The sequence below is a fragment of the Empidonax traillii genome, unplaced genomic scaffold, assembly GCF_003031625.1.
Source record: "Empidonax traillii isolate 1590-97213 ecotype Southwest subspecies unplaced genomic scaffold, ASM303162v1 scaffold741:size898883, whole genome shotgun sequence".
NCBI classification, from domain to species: Eukaryota; Metazoa; Chordata; class Aves; order Passeriformes; family Tyrannidae; genus Empidonax; species Empidonax traillii.
In genome coordinates this window covers 711,266-732,560 of record NW_020955934.1, presented here as the reverse complement: position 1 = coordinate 732,560, position 21,295 = coordinate 711,266, and the positions used below count along the sequence as shown (strand labels likewise).

At 36.3% G+C, this 21,295-nt stretch overlaps 1 protein-coding gene across 7 annotated transcripts in view; it reads right to left on the bottom strand.

The window, feature by feature from the left end:
- Nucleotides 1-21,295, bottom strand: part of GOLGA4 (golgin A4) — a 63,186-nt gene that overhangs the window by 11,709 nt on the left and 30,182 nt on the right. For 6 of the 7 annotated variants that reach the window (XM_027900602.1, XM_027900599.1, XM_027900601.1 and 3 more), the window contains 9 exons: nt 19,490-19,677; nt 18,503-18,586; nt 17,555-17,702; nt 11,342-11,520; nt 10,236-10,367; nt 9,074-9,229; nt 4,083-8,143; nt 3,284-3,405; nt 2,106-2,236 (listed from right to left, as the gene is read on the bottom strand). In XM_027900602.1, the coding sequence (XP_027756403.1) occupies nt 2,106-2,236; nt 3,284-3,405; nt 4,083-8,143; nt 9,074-9,229; nt 10,236-10,367; nt 11,342-11,520; nt 17,555-17,702; nt 18,503-18,586; nt 19,490-19,677 (5,201 nt within the window). Of the gene's footprint in view, nt 1-2,105; nt 2,237-3,283; nt 3,406-4,082; nt 8,144-9,073; nt 9,230-10,235; nt 10,368-11,341; nt 11,521-17,554; nt 17,731-18,502; nt 18,587-19,489; nt 19,678-21,295 lie in introns of those variants that run through there. The other variant, XM_027900606.1, reaches the window with a different exon arrangement.

Sequence of the window (21,295 nt, the reverse complement as noted above, 5' to 3'; positions counted from 1 at the left end):
GTAACTTGTAAAAATTGCTGTAAAGCGTAAAAGTTTTAAGAATATCCATCTTCAAGAAAAATCTTGCTCAAACACCATGACCTCCAAACACTGTTAGCTTCGTTTCATTAACAAGATTTTTCTATGCTCTCAGAAGTATATCACCAATTACTGTTTCTAAAATTGGGGGTTTTTAATAGATTTATACGCCTTTAGTTAAAAATCCTCAATACCTGGCATGTTCCGTGATGGTGGTGGTGGTGGTTGTGGTTTTTGAGGATTTTTTGATGTTTTTGTCCATCAAGAACCTAAAATCTTACCATTTCTAGACTACTGCTTAATTAAATAAATCATGCTTGTCTTTAAGGATACATGCTCAGATCAAATTAGACTAATTTTTAACATCAGCAACCATGTTTAAAATGCAACAGAGAGCCACAAAGTTATATGAGCAAGATTCATTTTGGCTTTGGGCTTTATTTTTGCTTCATCTTCTTACCATTTGTGACAGAGACAATTCCCTCTGCATAAATGTTATGACGTAAAATTTTTCAAACCTGTCATGAGCCAAGTCAAGTAAAATTAGGGTGATAACTGGTAACTGGTAACTTTAGGCTAAATCTGCTGATACATATGCTCCTATTTCTACCAGAGACCTCAATGAACATGACATACTTTCAATTTCACATAAGAATTTCTGAACTTTTGAGATGCTTGCAATAATTTTTCAGGTAAAAAGGTAAAAAAAATAACAAAACCAAAACACACATATATATACCTAAAAAAGAAACATTTACTCTGAAATTTAAAATATCAAACTACAGTTTATTGCAGTTCCAAGTAACTGTCATTGCCATCATCAATGAGATGCAAAAAATGGCAGTGTTCATGTCCTCCAATGACACAGAAGTCAAATCAGCCTAGACCTTCAAGATCACACAATGACCATAGCGTGTGTGTTTCTGACCTACTGCAGTACAGACTGCAAGTATCAGATAACAGAGGAATTACACCTGCACAGCCTCAAATCACATACCTATCTGGGGATATAAACTGAGAACCTGAATGGCAAAACACTGCACACTGAGGTAAGAGAAATCTAAATCCTCCAGAAATGCATAGTTTAGATCTATGTTTCCAAAAAACTTGATCTTTTTAATATCATGCAATTTTTCTAAATTAAGAAAGAAAAGAAGGGGACTCAAAATTTAAAACTCTGATAACTCTACTCAATCTGCTGGAAGTTGAAAAATCAAACGCAGCAACCTGCTTGCATGTAGAAATTTTTAGTATGAAATAGTCATGTTCAGTACAAAGAATTCTGGACTGGTAACTGAGCATAAAAAAAAAGATGCTCCCTTACATTTATTACTGCAGGCTCTAATAATGGGACATTCTCTTTTATTACATCATTTGTGCAAACAGGACTAAGATCACCAAAGTTAAAGCCTGCAAGCCAATATGATGCACACTCTACCACTGCAAACCATTTAACCTTATGGTGCCACACAAGCAGGACTGGGTTAATTAACTTGGCTAGAACAGGAGCCATCTTTGGTAAAGTATCCTTAGACTGAAATTGGCTGCTAACTTCTGATTGAAACACTACTAGAGCTAAACTATGTCCATCTGTAAATGGCATGCAAATAAACTGTTCAATACAAGTAAAAAAAGAAATCTACAACCAAAGGAACTATGCAAACAGACTGCACCCAGAATAGAACAGAATCTTCACACAGCATCAGAAAAAGGAGATACAGAGTGAGACTGACCCATAAGAGCTGTATTTAAATCCTTACAAAAAAACCAAAAGCACCACTGCCACAACTCTAGTAAAGCTAAAATGCCACTTTCCTCATTCCAATCTGGTACACAAATTGCCCAAGGCCATAAGGACCTATCTGTATAGTTTTTATTCAACGATCAGAGCTAGGGATTAATTTCTGATATATCCACAAAACACAGAAACAAACATCTTAATTGCAAGGCAGGTCACTAGACATATCAACTGCAATTCAGGCAGTAAGATCTCTACTAGGAATAATTACAGTTTTTCTGCCTAGCTTTGCAATCAAAAAAGAGTTATTTTGAAATCTATGTAGTCATATCATTTTTCAAAAAAATACCTCAAGGATTTCTTCATATTTTTTCACAGTTCTTTTTAGATCGTCATCTTTTTCAACAATTTTTTTATGCAGCTGAGTTGTCTCTATGTGATGATTTTCTATCAATTCATTTTCTACCTCCTGGGCTTTACCTATAAAAGAAAAGTTAGGCAATATTAGAAAAAGCTCTTTTTTTTTTTTTTTAATTACATCATGACAGTATTTAAAAAATAATTGAAGGCAAGGGTGGAAAGCAACTATAAGGAAAAATTGCCAGGAAAATTCTTTTTTTCACACTGCCAACAACTATTAAGTCACTTGATCCTAATACTTACAAAGTATAAAAATACATCTGTAGTTTGATACCTGGAGCAGTTTCTTCTACCTGGAACTTTTCTCTAAAAGTTAGGATGACAACCAAAATTTATCAACTAATTCTATCTCCCACTCTATCTAGATAAGTGATTGAATAATCTGTAAATCTTCAGAAATTCCTCATCTGAAGAGGTACTTCTAGTAACTGTGAAGTCAAAACATACTTTATGTCCACTTCTCTAATCTCCATCTTACGCTATGGTTGCAAAAGATGGACAGAGAAGCTGAAATATGCTGTACTATAGTTATCACCACGGGGCATTACAATCACACACCATATTCAGTTGGCACCTGTTAGTGGTTACAGTGAATGAAATCTGCAAGATGCAGCTAAAAAAATGCCGTTCTGATTCTCAGATGGATCTACCTTTCTCAAAATGGCACCCTTCAGCGCCACACATTCAACAACCCAGCGTTAAAGTTTGTACTGCTGAAGACAAAGTAGCACTGCAATGGAAACTTACCAGTGTGCTTTCACCTGCAAAGTCTTACTCTTTTTTTTTTTCTTCTATACATATGACAAAAACATAGGTTACAATAGGTAACTCTTGTCATGACAGATGTAAACAGAGCGCTAGATCCAAGATCCATCCTGAAGGGTAAGGATGAACACCTACATACGCACTTTCCTAACTGTACTAACGATAATGTTGATATGTTACTTCCTGAGCAAGGCGAGTTCTTCTCCTGGGTTCTCCAGGCATTCATAACACATATGTGTTTATCACAGTCCCAGGTAAAATCACTTCCCCAAAACAACTGAAGATTCAGTTCTGACTACTTTCAATTCTGACTGATTACGGTTATATTTGTTTTTCACTTACTGATTGTCTCTTTTACTGCTGCTTCCAATTCTCTTTCTTTTTGAGCCAGCTGAGTATTGAACTCTCTCATTAACTGCTTTAAGGTGGAGTTGTGCTTTAACTCAATGTCTTCTTGTTCGCATCTGTACAAAAACGTCAAAGAAAAAAATACAGCGAGGAAATAAAACGTTTAACAAGTGCGCAAGAAGAGTTTAGCAAGGTCAGAGATGTGGCAGTTTCTACAAAACTACTTTGGAATGGGATGGGTTTGAATTATATGAATTCTGTAAGATTCAGGGAATCTTTTTGTTCCCCTCCTACTTAGTTCACCTGGAAAGCATACATGTTTCATTTAAAAACAACCCAGAATGAACCCTTTCAAAAGATATGGAGTTGAAGATCTGGAAGTAAAGAACGTGCCATAAAAACCAGAATTCTTAGGGAATTCGTTACATGAGGAACTATTAAGAGTGCTGAGCATTACACCACATTTTGCGCAATACCTATGGACAGTTCTTGATAACACCTGAACGTGAAGATCTCAGTACTAAGTTTTAAATTTCATTTCCTGTTTGAGAAAAACAGAATTACATTTAATGCTCTGGCAATGCTGAAAATGACCCCCACTGAAAGAGATCAGAAGCAGTATTACTCTGGCAAAAGTCAGACCTCTTTTCTTTCTGTTTCCCTATTTTAGAAAAGTGAGAAAAAATTACCAGCCATTATTTCCTCATTAGAAACTGAGCTTTAGAAGAGTATTCTTGAGGTTTTAGTGGCTGAAGTACAGAAATGATAACACAGACAGGAACAAAGAGTATACCTGATTTTCTGCTCCATTTCTTCTAAGGACTCCTTCTTTACTATATCAAGCTCTTGCTGATGTTCTTTTCTGAGAGTACGTAAGTCTTTCTGAAGATTATTAACCTCTTTGCGTAGCTTCTGTTTCTCCCTTTCAGTCTCTTCCAGTTTAGTCTGTAAGTCCTCCTGCTGGCTCTGCATATCACCTAGTAATTTCTGCAGCTCCAAAACAGATTTAGCTTTTTCTTCAGCATTTTCCTCAAAAGCTTTCAGACTGTCATTTCTTTCATCCAGCTGTTGCTGTAAACATTTTAGCTTTTCTTCATATTTTAAACTTGTATCTTCCATCTCAATCTTATGCACTTCATTTTTCTTCACTAGATTATTTTCTAACTCTTTTATCTTCTGTTCTAAAGATTGACTGACTGCTTCCTTTTCCTGCAATTTTTTCTGGAAATCTCCAATTATATTCTCCATATCAAGATGTTTTTGTTCTTCACCTTTCAATTCTTCCCTACTGCTTGCTAAATCACCACCACAACTAGCATGCTCATCTGCTAACAATAAGTATTTTTTGGTTTGCTCCTCAAGTTCCTTCCTGAGGCTTTCGGTCTTACTCTGCTCTTCCTGATGGCTCTTCTCAACATATTCTAGTTTTTTAAGGAGTTCGTTCTGTTTGTTTTGAAGTTCTAGATTACAGTCATTACTCTCTCGCTGTTCTTTCTCATACTTCTGCAATAATTCATCTTTTTCAGTTAAGTCCTTCTGTAGCACAAGCATCTTCTCTTCATATACCTGTTGGATACTCTCAAGCATGTTATTTTTTTCTTGTTCTACAGCAGCCTTTACACTCTCTAGTTTTTCCAGCATTTCCTTCTCTAATTCTGTGGAATCTCTTGTTGACTTAATTTTTAGTTCTAAAGACTCAATTTTGGCTTCTCTCTCCTGCATTTTCTGTTCCAGCTCTCTTAACTGATCCTCTCTATCTTGTTTAAATTTCTGTTCCTTTTCTTCCATCTGAGACATTAATTGCTTTCTAATAGAGCCTATTTTTTGCTCTGCCTTCTTCTTCAAGTCTGCCAGCTTAGTGCTGTTCTCTACATTCAGTCTTTCTTCTAATTCTTTCAGTTCTTCCTCTTTGCTTTTAAGCATCACTGACTTCATTTGATCAAATTCCCTCTCCTTTGTTTCAAAATCAGCTTTCAGTGAATCTATTTGCTTCTCAAGATTAAGAACTTTTTCTTCAGCCTCCTTATATCTATTGTCCTTTTCAAAAGCCACCTTTTCTGCCTGCTGGAGTTGCCAGGCTATCTCTTTTTTCTCTGTGTCTTTTTGTTCATTACACTTTTTAAGCTCCTCCACCAAGGATTCATTTTCTGAAGTTTTCTGAGCAATGTGTTTTTCTAGTTCAGCAATTTTTGATGCTTGTTTTTTTAATTTTGAGGTTAACTCACTTTCTTGCTTTTCCTTCCTGTTTTGCTTTTGTTCCAATTCACTTTTTAAACTATCAAGATTCTCATTTTGTTTAGCCAGCTGCTCCTTCAGTTTACTTAGCTCTTCATCTTTTTTATTGGTTGCAGTATTGCTTAATTCAAGTTTGCTCTGCAAATCTTTAATAGTATCATCATTTTCTGCAAACCTGGTTTGGGCTTTCATCTTCCACTCTGACAGCTGGGCCATGCAATCAAGGGCTGACGCTTTTTCTTGACTCAGCGTCTCAACTCTGGAGGATAACTCTTGTATCTGGTTTAACAACTGCAACTGCTCCTCTTGATGTTGCTTGCTTAACAGAGACATGGCTGCTTCCTTCTCTGTTAAACTTACTGTGCTTTCAAGTCTAACATTAAGGTCATTAATTGTTTTGTTGAGAGCAGACACTTCAGATTGTTTTTCTTGGAGTTCCTCCCTCATTGATGTAACAGCATTGATATTTTCAGATAACTCTTTCCTCAGCTGTGTTATGCAAGTTTCTTTTTCTGATGCTGCTTGCTGCTGATGCCCTCCCTCTTTCTGCAATTGTTCCTTTTCTGTTACAAGCCCTTCAATGTCAGCTCTCATCGACATAATTAAATTGTCCTTCTCCTGCAGAACTTGCATTGACTTCTGTAAAGAAGTGGTAGCAGCAGAATGATGCTCTGTTATTTCTCGAAGTTGAGCTTCTAGTTCACTTATCTTACTTGTTTTGATTAATATTGCTTCTTTAACTTTTGCAGTTCGGCGCTCACAGTCTGCAATTTTGCATGTTACCACGCCAATTTTTTCATTACATTTCTCAATTAATTCATTGCCTTTTGTTTGCAATGAAGCTTCAACATTCTTCCAACAGGCATCTAACTGGGCTGCAAGTTCTCCTGACAACCTTTTAAACTCAGTTTCTTTTAGCTGAATTGCCTCTAATTTTTTCTCATAATTTTTATGATCTTTATACTGAGAAGATTGCACAGTTTGTAGTTGCTCTTCGAGAGTTTTCATTTTTTCAGCCAGTTCAGTAATTTTGGCTTTGTCCTTCTCTTCAACTGCTTTCTGTTTACTGAGTTGCTCCTGAAGTTTTGTCCGCTCTTCCAAGGACTGTTTAAGATCACTTTCCAATGTTTTCAACTGTGTTTTCAGGTCCGTTTCCGTATCTGACAAAGCATTAACCCTAGCCACTGACTGCCTTAGGTGTTCTTGCAATTCCTTCAGGCACTCCTCCCTTTTCACCTGTTCTTCCTTCAGTTGGATGATTTCTCTTCTGGAGTCCTCCTTTTCAGCAGTGAAGGTGGCAAGCTTCTGTTTCAGGTCTCCAACTTCCTGCTCTTTCTCTTGCAGTTCCATATCATGTTTTTCCTGGAGCTCTTCAACCCGCTGAGTAAGTTTCTTTTCCCAGCTTTGGATAACTTCTTCCAAATTCCTCCTATGATCTTCAGCAAGACTCTCTAGTTGCTCTTTCTGATTAGACTCGAGTTTTGATACAGCTTCATTAATTCCAGCTGAGCTGGCATGTGCCATTTCCAACATTTTAGCATTGAATTCACTCTCTTTCTGACTGAACTCCAATTGCTTGTTTTGAAGCTCATTTTTTAGTTTAGCTTCCTGCTCAGCAAGTTTCTTTTTGAAAGTTTCCTGCATATCTTTAGATTTTTGCTTCATTTTTTCCATTTTCTTTTCCTGACATTTCAGTTTACTTTCATACTCTCCCTGTAAAGCACTGATTTTCTCCTCTGTGGCTAACAGTTTCTGCCTAAGCTCTTCCACTTGGTTGCTCTGTGACTTCCTCATGTGCTCAATTTCATTTTCCTTCTCAGTTAGACTCCTCTTCATCTCATCAGCCTTTCCTTGTAGATCCTTCAGTTGACACTCATACTGCTGTGTTAGAGAGGTTACCTTTTCACTGCTTTGCTCCTCTAGCTTTGCAGACACTTGGACAAGTTCAGCTTCAGATCTTTCAGCAGATTCCTTCAGTTTCTCTTCACGTGCTTTTAATTCTTCCAAATGTCTGTCTTTCTCCTCCAGGGATTGCTTGAGCTTGTTGAGTTCCTCTTTGAGTACCTTCTCAACACTTTGAATAGACATTTCGTGATCTTTTAACATTTTTTCAATCACTTCATTGTGCCGTTTCCTCTCTTCTTCCAACTTTCCTTCAAATTCTTGCTTTGCTTCACATACTTTGCTGTTTAATTCTGAGAGCTCTTGTTCTAAATCATGACGTATTTTTAGTGCTTCTGATAGCTCAGAGGACAGTGCTTCTAGTTCTGTCTGTTTCACATCAAGTTTTTCTAATGTTTTTTCGTTCATCTCTTCTATGTGTGCACAGAAAACTCTTTCTTTTTCTTTCAAAATGGCATCTATCTCTTCTTGTTGTTTCTCTCTTATTTTTTCTATTTCAGTTATTTGCTGCTGCTTTAAAATTTCCAGTTTTTCTGTCCAAAGCCTTTCTTGCTGCTGTTTCACATTCTCCAGTTCTTTATTGTGTTTTTCAACCATATCGTTGATTTCCTTATTGTGCTGCTTTTTTTCAGACTCTATGAGAGTACTTAATTCCTCTGACTGCTTTCTATCATCTTGCGAATACTTGGCAAGAGAGCTCTCCAGTTCAAGAATCCTCTGTTAAAAAATATAGTTTTAAAAGGATATGAATATTCAAAATGTAACAATTGAATTAAATTTTTAAAATTCTTACCAGGTTGAAATTACTACAAGTCAATTATTCCATTATTTTACTTAATATCAACTCTTTTTGTAAGCCTTTCATTCATTTAGTTTGTTCTCACCTTTGCTTCTATGAAGGTTAGTTATTTAATAAAAAACTTTCTATTTCACTGCAATAAAAATAAACTCTGAAAAGAATGTAACTAATTCCAAAAAATAAGTCATGTGATACTTATGAGAGATATGTTTGGATTTTCTTCTTAAGCTAAAGTACCAACAAATAAGATGAAAGATACTGGGAATCTATGGTAGCACTAAGGAGTCTTGTGCCTAACTATTGATTTATCTGAATTCCACCACTCATAGAAATGCTGCTGTAAAGTTTGAATGCTTCTATAAGCAAAACTTCCAAACTAATATTTGGGAGTGCTGGAATAATGTACAAACTTGCATTAGCAGATAATACAATCTTACCCATTACATAAAGCAGAAGACACTTGTAAAATTTAAGTAAAAATTTTACTTGCTAAAGTATCCTTATAAATGTTTTTAAAGGAGCAGTACCCAGACATTGAACAGGCTGAAGTTAAACTTCTCTATAATGTACATAAAAATTGTGTAGATGGATACAAATTCATACCTCATGCCATGGATATAAAGTTAATGTATTTCCATATTTTGTCATCTTATCAAGTAAAAAACAAGGAGCTGCAGTATACCGTAACAACATGTTAAACTTCTGTTGCTTTAATCCCACAAGAAGCATTTTGGGATTAAAATGACCCAACCACAACAAACCCACCCTCCTTTTGTAAACCTGTCACAGCTAAGCACATACTGAAAGGACTACTTGCAAATGTTTACTCTTTTGGAATCTTTACTCACAGTTCTAAAAGTCTCTACTTCTTGATGCATATTCTGAACTTTCTTGTCACACTCAGACTGTATGGCTTTCTTCTGCAGCTCCAATTCTTCTAAGGCTAGGGATTCTTGCTGCTCTTGCTCTTTAAGGGTTTTTAAGCACTCACTCTGATTTTTTTCCTGCGTGAAGAAGTACAACTAAAACAATAAACTATAAATACAATCATCACACCTTCCAAAACATTATGATAGGATATTTTCAAACCAGTTAATAGGAGTCATACACTAATCACCTTTATTTTCTACATACACACACACAGAGTTTGTTTTCATCTGTGAAAACAGAATTGTAATAAGCCACTTGCATTTTATCTTCTTGGGAACCACTTGTCTTCTATTACTCTTTTCATTAAAAACATAATGCCACCCAGCCTTTCATTTCAGTTTGTTTACCACTATTAATTGAGAATAGCATCTTAGAGGAATAAAGGTCTATTCTCCTTCGATTCCACTGTTTTTGTAATTTCAAGCTTCTGTTCCTTATAATTAAGAAAATAATCTGAGAAACAGGTAGAGAAATATAGGAAAGGACCTCAGTCCCAGTCACCATTCATCATGGAGTGGCACAAAAAACAGTACAGTATCTGCTAGGTAAAATTACGCGACGATCTGAAGTAGATTAAAGCTCATGAAAGAGCGCAAAGAATTCCAGTGATTCCTCCCAACCTGACCTAGAAGAAAATTCTTTTTCTGAATTTAAACACTACGAATAGTTTACCCTGTTCACATAACACAACACAACCAAACATAACCAGACCAACACTTTTCAAATAACAGCCTCATTTTTTGTACTTCTTTTACTCTAGATGGCTGTGACTAATCACCAGTGATCCAGAGGAGGGAATTAAAAAAACAAGCCTAAATAAAATTTTCAAAAAAGGAAACCATTTCCAAAAGATGCAGCTTTTAGTGAGCACTGACAGTTAGAAATCATCATTATTCAGTCTGGATCACTGCAGCTGCTTTCTTTTCATGTTGCTGAAGTCTCTAAGCTATTTGACTTTTGGAGAAAACTCATATATTTGAGCGCAGAAGGACTCTCACTATGGAATAGTATCAGATCAAGACTCGTAATCCCAACTCACACTTAGAGAAATGTCTTTCTACACATTTTAGGTTTACTTACAAGAGCTGCCTTCATCTTCTCCTGGAATATCTTTTCTTGTGCCTGTAGTCTCTCATTTAGCTCCTGATCTTTAGTAGCCATTTCTTTTTTATGGATTTTTTCTAGCTCAGCAACTCGTTCCTCTGAAGACTTCTGTGAATCAAAGTCAGAAAAAAACTCATTTCAAAATATTAGGTAACAAAACACTTTGTATTATTTCTTAATGAGAAACGCAGTGCAACAGAGAGAAAAAACCAGAACCATCTCTTTACTCCCTTCAAATAAGTAACAATGAGTTAATATTAAGCCCTGAGAGATCTTATTTTCAGGTTTGAAGTTATCCATCTCCCTTCTCTAGTTTTTCACAGTTCTACTGAAAGGAACGCCACATTTTCTAAAGACTCTTCTACCAAATCAAATGTTTTCAATTCAAACACGATAATACATTAGACAAGGAACTTCTTCCTGCAGCTTTCCCTCTATTCTTGTTATCTCATGAGCCACAAAGTCAAGTAGTGATACTCTTTGCAGATAGTTGCCTACCATATGTGCTTTATATAAGAATAACATAAAGCCTGTCTGTCATCAGAGTATTCTTTTAGAAAAATTAATACCATTACAAACGTCAACACAAGAACTGTAATTTAAAGGTGTTCAAATTTTCAGCTTTGCAACTCGTGCAGTACCCCTGCAATTCCGACCTGAATACACCAGATGAACCAAATTTCAGCAATTCTTAACCAGCAAACAATTAGGGAACAAGTTCTTAAACATTTACACATACTCAGCTAGGATAATGATTAAAATATCTTAGTATTAAAACCCAAAATCCTGGTGGAGATGCATAAGTATCTTCTTCTTGACTCCCTTTAAAGTCTGAAGCGTATTTCTAATAAATAATTTTATTAAACACTGTGAAACAAAGAGTAATACTGTTCTTTTTTACATGCCACTGATGTACTGATTTTGCTAGAGGAAAAAAAATATATGAGGAGCTTTCTACTTTGCTTTAAGTAAATCATTAATCATAGAAAATTTTTATAGACTTTATAAACAGCAAAATTACAACAAAGCTCTGACATACCGATGTATTTTACAATATAGATTAATTGCAATTAAGCTTTTACCTTCATAATCTCAACCACCTCTTGTTTCACTCTGGTTAATTCCCGTTGAAGACTTAATCTCTCTTCTTCACTTGCCTTTTCTACTGCTTTAATTTTTTCATCCATTTCTGTCTGCAGTTTTTTCCGGGCTTCCTCTGTCTTTTGGGCAATACTTAAAGCCTTCTCAAGCTCCTCAAAAGCTGCCAAGAAAAAAAAGGGTATGAGAGTCAAGAAATATCTATGTCCTTTGATAAAAGAATTACATAAGTAAGAAAAGAATGAACCTAGGAATCCATCAAGAATTCACATGCCTTTACTTATCCAGAGAAACAAGAGAACAGACCAATAGCTGTGAACGTCTTCTAATACATCCCACAGCTTCTATTTCTTCTCTTAAAATCACTATAAAATACATAAACCATGTAAATGAACGAACTGTGGCTCCTCTTCTGCCTGTACTTGCTGAAAAACTTTGGAAAAAAGGAAAACAGCTGCGCAAAGAAAAGGCAATTCATGAGTTGTTCTTCCACTAAAGCAGACAGAAACATAAACCAAGATGACTACTATGCAAGTCAGTTTTTAGTGAATAGTGGAAGAGATCTTCCTGAATAGAATACTGAAATATAATACTTTATTTACTTAAGGAGTGTTAACTATAAACTGTAAAACCTAGAGAATCTTCTCTTTAAACTTTGGGTTTCATAGAGTCCACAGAGATGACTTTGCATTTAATGTACACTACTATCAGTGCAATTCAGAAACACTGGGAAAATGCCTGAGTGTTAAGAAGACTGTCCTGTGCTTCTAAACTTCAAAAATAAAATGCAATTAAAAAAACCAATTGCTCCCAGAAAACTTGAATGACTATGTTTCAAAAAAACACTAAAGCTACAGTGATGAAATTTATTTACACCCGTGTAAGACGCACACATCCACTGAACCCATTTTAATTTACAAATCAAAAGCAATAATTCCCCATCTTCATTCCATTCTAAGGAGATGTATCCTAACATATTTTATCCACTTCCTAAATGATAAGTTAGATATAAAAAGAAAATAAATCCCTACATTGTGAGCTGGTTTATTACTGTTACTCAATACCAGTATCTGAATTCCTCACTAAAACTGATGTAAGAAGCTACAGAGAATTACACAAGACTAGAGCTTAATCACTATTAGGGACATCTCTTCTCCTGAATGGATCACAAACATGGAAATTAGTCTCAGAACATTCCACTATATCATTATACTTTGCATGACAGAATTTTGGCAAAACACCTCTATAAAATTCAAAATCACAGTGCCAATATCAAGACTGTAATTTATCAGAGCACAACCCCCTAGAAGTATATTGTTCTACTATATCATGGACTACTTGGATTCTAGTTTGGGCAGAGAGAGAATAAAATAATTTTTGAAGTGTTAATAAGTATGACAAGCTTTCTTCCACTTAGTTCTTTCCCCCGAAAAAAATTGTAATAGACATGCACATCTCTATTTTCTTTGATTCACTGTTTCTCAGTAGCCATTCACACCAATTCTTGCAATCCTTGCTTTTTTTTGAAGTATATCTAATAACATTCAGGCATAGTTTGAGAAGTGGATAATAATTTCCATTCCACATATTTTGATAACATTTAAGACTAAAGATTTGAACCACAATCTATACTTTTGAGGCGATGTTGCAAATATGTTTTCAAGTAACAATTTCATAACATTGCATTCACACAAATTCTGACCTTTTCCAGAATTTTCTTCTGTTTTTTAAGGAAGTCTTTTTCTGATTACTCACAGAAACAATTATGCCTTAGGGCAAAACAGAGCTGTTATTGACTCTGGCAATACCAAAGCACACCGTTGTATCCACTTTTTCACTCTTGGTTCTGCTTAAATACTAAAACTATTACAAAAAATTAGCAGCACCAGAAATTATTTCAAATAGGAAAACAATCTAAAGCATGCACTAGGCTTATAGCTCCTTCAGTTGCACAGTTCTTCACAACTCCTATCAAGGCATCTGCCACCTGCAACCCACAGGACTCAAGACTTCCCTCCTTGCTCCTCTGGCTACAACTCGATTATGAACAGAGCCTGCAGAACTGTGTTTGGAGAATGGCACGGACTTCCCTGACACTCCTCTCAGTCCTAACAAAAGCAGGCATGGCCAAGAAAAAATGGCCAAGTCCTTCAGTATTACAGCACCATAGATGTCTCTTTAAAAAAATTAAAAAAAAAAAAAAAAAAATTAAAAAAAAAAGCAAATCGCCCTACAGACCTTTACAAAGTATAGCTTGAAATTAAAGCCCCAAGTACAAGATTAAGTTATTTCACTTTTCCATGCACATTTTCTGATTCTTTTTCTGAGCACCATATACTTTACTTTCATTTGAGAAACTTGTTACTTCTGCAAAAGGAAAGAGAATGCATTTTCCATAGCCCACAAATCTGCCAAAGAGAAGGTCCAGGTTCACACTAGTATTGACTACTGATATGGAAGTGCTGAGCGACATGCAAAACAACAGCTGCATCACCATAATCACAAGCAGGATGCTAATACCAAAGCTATACAGAAGCTGATGGATAAAAAGCCAAGAGGATATGAAAGCACAAAGAAGCAACACTTCACAAAAACACACTTAGCCCTCTAAAAGTTGAATCGTATGCATCTCAGGCACTTCTGGCACTCAAGCAAAATAGAACATTTTTATTGAAAGTAGTTAATTCTAGTGTAGCCTGACACAACCAAGTTTCAAACCAGCAGAGGGCTAAACTATAATCAGCTAGACAGAATATGGTCTCTATTATTAATGTTACTTTTAATCTGTGGGAGATTTTCATTCTACCATGTATAAAAACCTGGAATAAAGTCCTTCTTTTTATTTAAATACATCTATTCTGAATGCAGAGAGTAAAGGCACTGCCTAGTGTTCTTCTCCAACCTGCAGAGCATTGTTGAGGGAAGGTCTTCCAATCAAGGACTGATTGAATGAAGTGTCACAAAGGCCTATTAGCAAATTAGAAACAGTAACAAGCACACCAACAGAGCCTCAGGTGAGTCTTGTAAAACTCCCTTCACGTGACCAAGCCAGAGAGGAAACCTTCCAGTGCAGGAAGTAAATAAAAAAAAAAAAAAAAAAAGAAGCCTGAGCAGGTTAAGAAGTGCAAGGTTGCAAAACTGATTCTTATAAAATGTGTGCTGGAGAACTGACTGCTTTACCTACACCACTCCAAAGTAACAGTTCCCTTCATCTTGCCTCTCCTAGCCAGTGAAGTATCCGTGCCCCAAAGACACCTCCCTCACTTGCCCAGCGCCGCAGATTTTGTATCTTCAACTACAGCGCCGTCTAGGGCTAAAAATTGTCAAGAAAGAACTAAACAGGTTGGCAAAGGGCTCAGGTACCTCGTCCAAGTCTTGAGAAACCAAGGTCGAATTAATTTCCTATAGCTGATTTATGCATCTAGGCAGGGTTTCAATGCACAGTCCAAGCTTTTTTTTTTTTTTTTTCTCTGTAGAAAGGGGCAAAGTATATGTTAATTAAGCTTACAAAAGAAATGTTGTCTGCAAAGAATAGCATTTGCTTTCTGAAGACTTTGTTTACTGAACAGAATACAAGCAAGTCCACAAATTGCATCCTGAGAAGTCAGAAAGGACTTAGGCCAGCTAGTCCCAGAAGAAAGGGTACGAGTAAATTTACAAATACGAAAAAGAGCTTTGTTGAAAAAAAAATGAGTTGCAGTTACTTCAAGTCGAAATGCCTGAGAAGCACAGAATTTACTTTTTAGAGCCCAGTTCAAGCACCCAATGTGTGATGTAAGAAAACAGAGCCCTTACCCCAGTCCTGTTCATACAAGGCTTGGGAAAGGCACCATGATTCACTTATTGGCATGTGTGGATGCACAAAAAACAAGATGCTCTGTGAGATTTTAACACAATGTACCTTTAACTAAAAAAAAAATTATCTTCAACTGGGGAGACCAAGTTACAAGTTTATAAAACTTGGCAAGAAAAGCACATACATATCATTTTGCTATTTCATTACACAAAAATGCATTCACCTTAAATCAAACACTGGAACAATTCACTAAAGTCACTGAATCACATGGAAAAATGACAGATACATAACAGTAGGCAAGTTAGAAAGATGTTGTGTAAAACTATACCACTCCAATATAGCGCCACGGAAGTAAATTGCAAGTACAAATGTATTATGCTAATCCTTATTTCGCTAAAACATAAATGAAATTAACATTTCTAGTTCATTCCATGAAATCCATTTTTCACTAAATCATCATACAGGAAAAGAAGTCTAGAATTTAATGGTCCAGATGCAATTCTGTGCCAAGTGCTCTAGGATGACCCTTGCTTGAGCAGGGAGGTTGGACCGAATGACCCACTGTGGTCTCTTCCAAACTCAGGCACTCTGTGATTCTAAGCAAGTCATCTCATGTTTACTAGCCATAAAAAAGAACTTTAAATATTGACCTCAAATACGTGAAATCGCCAAATTCACAAACCCAGTACAACTCAAAGGTTGTGACCCAGAAGCAACTTGAGGCTGTCCCGATATGCATGACGATTTTCTAAATAAAGCACCTGAGCAATTCAGCTCAGCTGTACTGAACTACGTTCTCGTTGTCCATCACAACATTTTTGGAATGCATTAAGCCAAGGATGTAATAGAAAAATCTACAAAAAGTCACCTTACAATCCCGTCTTTGACTAAGTGTTAACTGATTTTCCAAGGTTTCCAACATTTATATATGCATGCTTAACAGAGCACAAAAATAAATGCACTCAAAAGTAAAGTTGATACTTACACACCATAAAAACTACCAAAAGTACTTAAAAATTTTGTTTAAAAAAGAGCACATTTAACACACATATCTCACCCTACAAAAGTGTGGTGCACTCAACACATTATTCATTTAAATGAAATTACTTCTCATTAACATAGGCCAGATTTCCAGGTATCCACAGCATCATATCTAACCCAATTTCAGCTTCTGGCTACGCAAACCTGAAGAAACTACTGTATTAAGCAGAACGTGTAGACATTACTTCATAATTAAAAAGTTTCTACTGCCTCAAAAAACACTGTATTTCAAACAACTATGACAATAACTTCACATCTACAGATGTGTCAAAAGATTCTTCAGCTTCTTTACTTAATCATGAAGAGGAGTTTCCTAGTCTCCAAGTACTAAACAAAATACAACTTCAGCAGGACTGACTGACTTTGAAGTATGAATTTCCAGACCTAAAAAGACACACACAACCTAACAGGGTAGGAGAGGAAATGATCAAAACGTTTGTTACTTTCACAAGATGGATGTTCAAGCTGCTTTTCTTTATTACAGCAGAATGATCTACCCAAACTAACCTTTAAAACTTCAAGTTCTGATCTAAATACACGTACATTTAAAATACACCACTATAAACTGTATTGTTTGAACTTCTCGTTGCTTTTTAGAGAAAAATACGTATTTTATTCAAACTAACACTTGAGCTTCTGCCAAAAGAGTGAGCTCCTTCACATGCCTATGAGAGTAAATTAAATTATTCTAAAAGAACTTGATTACAGTACAAAACAATTTCACTGCTTGAAAAACAAAGGTTTAACCTCACTTGAAGTAAAAGAAGAACTGTAAGCACACATAATTAATGTTACCTAATTTCCATCAAAAGTAAACTACAGCATGTAACAGTTACATAAATGCTATGTTCCAAGCCTGAGGCAAAAGGAATCATTACTGCTGTTTCACTAAAGAGAAATCAGAAATGCTTCCATTAGAATTATTGAAAGAAAATGCTTATTCTAGTTGTGACACTTCTATTTCTTCACAAACTCTTAAACACTGTTATGTTTTCTATGTAAAATACTGGTGGCGTTATATGACAATTTATGGGTAGCTGCAAGTTCCTCTTCTGAAGTAACACCAGCAAAAAACTCTATCAATTTTTCTTTTCCTACAAACAGAAAAGTGCAGTTGCCCTTCAGCAGTCGCCCTCCAATCTCCAGTTTTATTAGTAACTGAGACAAACCAGTCAAAAACATCCTGCTGACTAGAACTGAAGTTAGTAATGATGCTATCAGGGGTGATATGTAGAACGTTAGGAATAAGAGCATCTCTTAATATCCATTCCAAACAACAACTGATGAAAGAGTGTAAAAGACCACACTGAAGCTTTCTACTGTTTAAATGTGAAAACTAATAATCTCAAGAATTTCTTACCAGCTCTTTCAGATTTTTCTTTCTGCTCTTTTAATTCCTCGCCTTTTGTAGTTATCTGTTTGATCCGAGCACGCAGTTGGGCTATCTCCTCCTCCTTCATTTCCAACGTTTCATGCATTTGTCGCTTTGTCTCTGCAATTACCATACCCTATGGAAAAGGTCCTTGTGATAAAAAGCTAGCAAATAAATAAAACATATAGCTGAAACAATTTCAAGCCAGGACACAATCCTTGTCAGGAATAAACTGTAGTTTATTACTGCAAGACCAAAGATCATGGTATTTTTTTATGTCAGAAAACACAAAATGCTAATCAAAAAGAGATAAGAATAGGGATTATTTTTAAGAGTATCCAAAATTTATCTAGTGGTGAGAAGAACTCCAGCAACCACAGACCATCCAAAAACTTCCTCCTTCTGATACAGATACTTTTCTTTGAAATATGCATTCTGTAAACAAACCCAAAATAAAAGCATTGTAGAGTCTGTGCTTCTCTTTAGAGAACATGCACATACAATGTTAGTCACATCAATTATTACCACCAGAAGTTACACCAAGTACCAAGACTGGGACTAAAAAAGAACTTCTAAGGGGCAAAAAAATTATAAATTCTTCATTTTCTGTAGAAACTACAGTCACTTTTCCTTCACGGTCATTTTCTAATTCATTTAATTGTATCTATCTTTATTTGTGTTCAGGGGTTTTTTTTGTTTGTTTTAAAGCTGACATCAAGAGGTGTATCCAGTATAACTGCTTCATCCTAAATATTATCATCTTGCAGTATTAAGTATAACCCAACACACAATACCCAAATACACCATAAAAAACTCAGGCAGCTTAACTTATTTATTAAAACATAAACTAGACCGTCAGGTCACTAAGAACAGCTTCTAATACCAAGAAACAAGGTATTTTGCATTTTCTTCCTCAAAATCTACAGTTTTGTTTACCTTGTCTTGCTCTAGCTGTTCAATCAAATTCTTTGCATCACGCAGCTGTGTGATCAGTTTAGTCTTCTCAGCCATGTGAAGGTCCTGAAAAAAAGACCCCAACCAGAAGTTGGTGGACAAACAGCTCAGGTTTGGCTCTTACCTTGCACTATGCCTTGGAGGAAGAACATAGAATGCAATCCAGGGAAACTGAAGTAAGCAGCTTTAAATTACTTTTAAATCTCCCAGTGGTAGGCTGCCTCGTGGCTTCTGTAATAATTCAGATATCTGAAGGCTTTGTTACAGCCCTCAAACATGGAGGTCTGAGCTGCTACAGTAAAACGAGAAACATGTCTAAAGCACCTGCTCTATTACCTGCATCTTGGCTTACAAGAGGATCTCAGCATAAATGATCATTGCTGGTCTTGTTGTGGAAAAGGCCCTTAAAATACTCAAGTCTTTCAGACCTTTTTCAAACCAGGCTAGTGCTCAGAGACAGAGATAGGACTCTGATCTCCATAACTGAAGTTGAATACAGCTATACTTAGAACATTTTCGTGTTTCAATTACTATCAGCCACCTTACTTTTACTCCATACTTCACATTAATGGTCTTAACAGGAAAACTGAGCAAAATATTAATTTATTAGCTTTGGGACTGCACTTATGTTCACTATGTCTTAAAGGTTTAGCAATGTTCCACTTTTTCCACTTTATCTTCTGTCTTCTGTGCTAAGCCAGTCTTCCTCTCACTCCAATTTACCTCAACTACTTATTTCTGATGCCATTCTGATGGTTACTCATACAGTAAGGTTTCATATCCTACTTTACTGCTCTTGAATAGTAAGTAATTGCTCAGCATGTTAATTCCAGGTGGGTGCACCTTAAACTCCAAAAAAGTACAGGGACAGTTTGTTTAATGGTTTTCTCCATTAATAAATTTTGGAAATACTGGGAGTTCTTACTATATTTTGATAGCTATACATAAAGTCTAGACTATTTTCCACACCTTCATTTTTTCCAGTTCCTGAAGCCTCTCTTCTAACTGTTCTTGAAGTGCCTCCTTCTCGTTGGTTAACTGGGCAGAGCGCTCCTTATGTGACCGGATCATCTCTGTACAACGTTGCAGCAAGTTCTCTTGGCGCTTCACCCTCTGATTAAGAGTTTCCAGTGCTTTAACAGAATCTTCATTACCCTCTACAAGACAACACACCAACATCACCATATGCACGCTATTTCCAAAACGCAGATCTGCATTCTGTATGGGCCATTCAGCTAAGAGTTAGACTTGATTATCCTTGTGAGTCCCTTCCAACTCAGAATATAGCGTGATTCTGTGATTTGTCATTCACAATGGGGGTGACTCATGGGTCTCTAAAGAAAGCTATGTCAAGTCTGCAACACTTCCTCATTCCTACTGTAACTGCCAGAAAGGTGCTACACACACAGAAAACACCCCCTTTCACACCATATTAATTTACAAAACCCAGGTTACTTTATCAACCTCAAAACCAAATTATTAGTCAAAAAGGTTTTTTATGCAATTAAAAAGTCATCATAATATACATAAACCCGCCTGCTACTACTAACAGAATCTGTACATGCAGTAAAAAAAATGAAGCAAAGCAAATCACATCTCTCAAGTGCCAAGAACACAGATTCTTGCTTCCTCAGGGCTGGGTATGATGTCAGTTCTAAAACATCCAGGTTGGCAATACTACATTTGGTAGAATAAAGGTTGTGCTTAGTGTCCTTCTGAGCTGTACTCGTAGAATCACAGAACGGTTTGGGTTGGAAGGGACCTTAAAGATAATCTAGTTCCAATCCCCCTACCATGGCCAGGGACACCTTACACCAGACCAGGCTGCTCAGAGTTCCATCCAGGGTGGCCTTAAACACTTCCAGAGACAGGGAATCCACAACTTCTTGTTCCAGCGCCCCACCACCCTCACAGTAAAGAGTTTTTTCCTAATATATAATCTAAACGTACTCTCAGTTTGAATCTCTCTGTAAAACTAGCAATTTTGGGTAACATTTTACTGTGCATTTCTGCTCTGATGCTCTGGAGGTTCCAAGACTACTTGGCATGAAAATAGGATCAGACAAATTCAGAGGCTCTGTTCACAACCATAAGTCTTACACACGATAGTCCAGAAGCAAACTCCAGCACAGGAAACATCCTGAACCCTGATTCTTACACTATTTACTAAGCACTACAAAAATCACAGCACTAGATAAGAGCATCTCTCACCTATCCCTTCATATTATCCGTACATACAAAAATCATAGTAGATTTTTGCTGAACACAGCTGAACACAGCTGAACAAATACTGTTTCAAGATGCATGTTCACTCTGCCTGAGCCTACCCTTTTATGAAGGGTAACAATGAAGGACATTTTTATTCTGTATCAGCATTATGATGTCCCCTGCTCAGTAATTAAATATGCACAATACTGGGAGTCCCATTAATTCAAATAACCTCTCAGCGTGGGGAACACTTAGGTTATTCAATAACAGGAATATCAAAATTGATCTTTGCTTTTACTTTCTACTGATAAAGTCAATGGAATAAAACCCCACAAACTCACAAACAAAAGCAGGAGATTAGCAACTAGTCTCCTGTCTTCATCTCCTCTCTAAACTCCAGGGATACATCCTTGCTTATGGGAGGTAGAATCTCTTGATCATATTAAGTGGGGGTAGTAAGAACACCAACAAACCAATAATTACAATGGTATTATCAATACTGACAAAGGAAAGATCTATCAGAATTGAATTCTTAGGAAAATTTAGTATATCCTTAGATACTAGGAT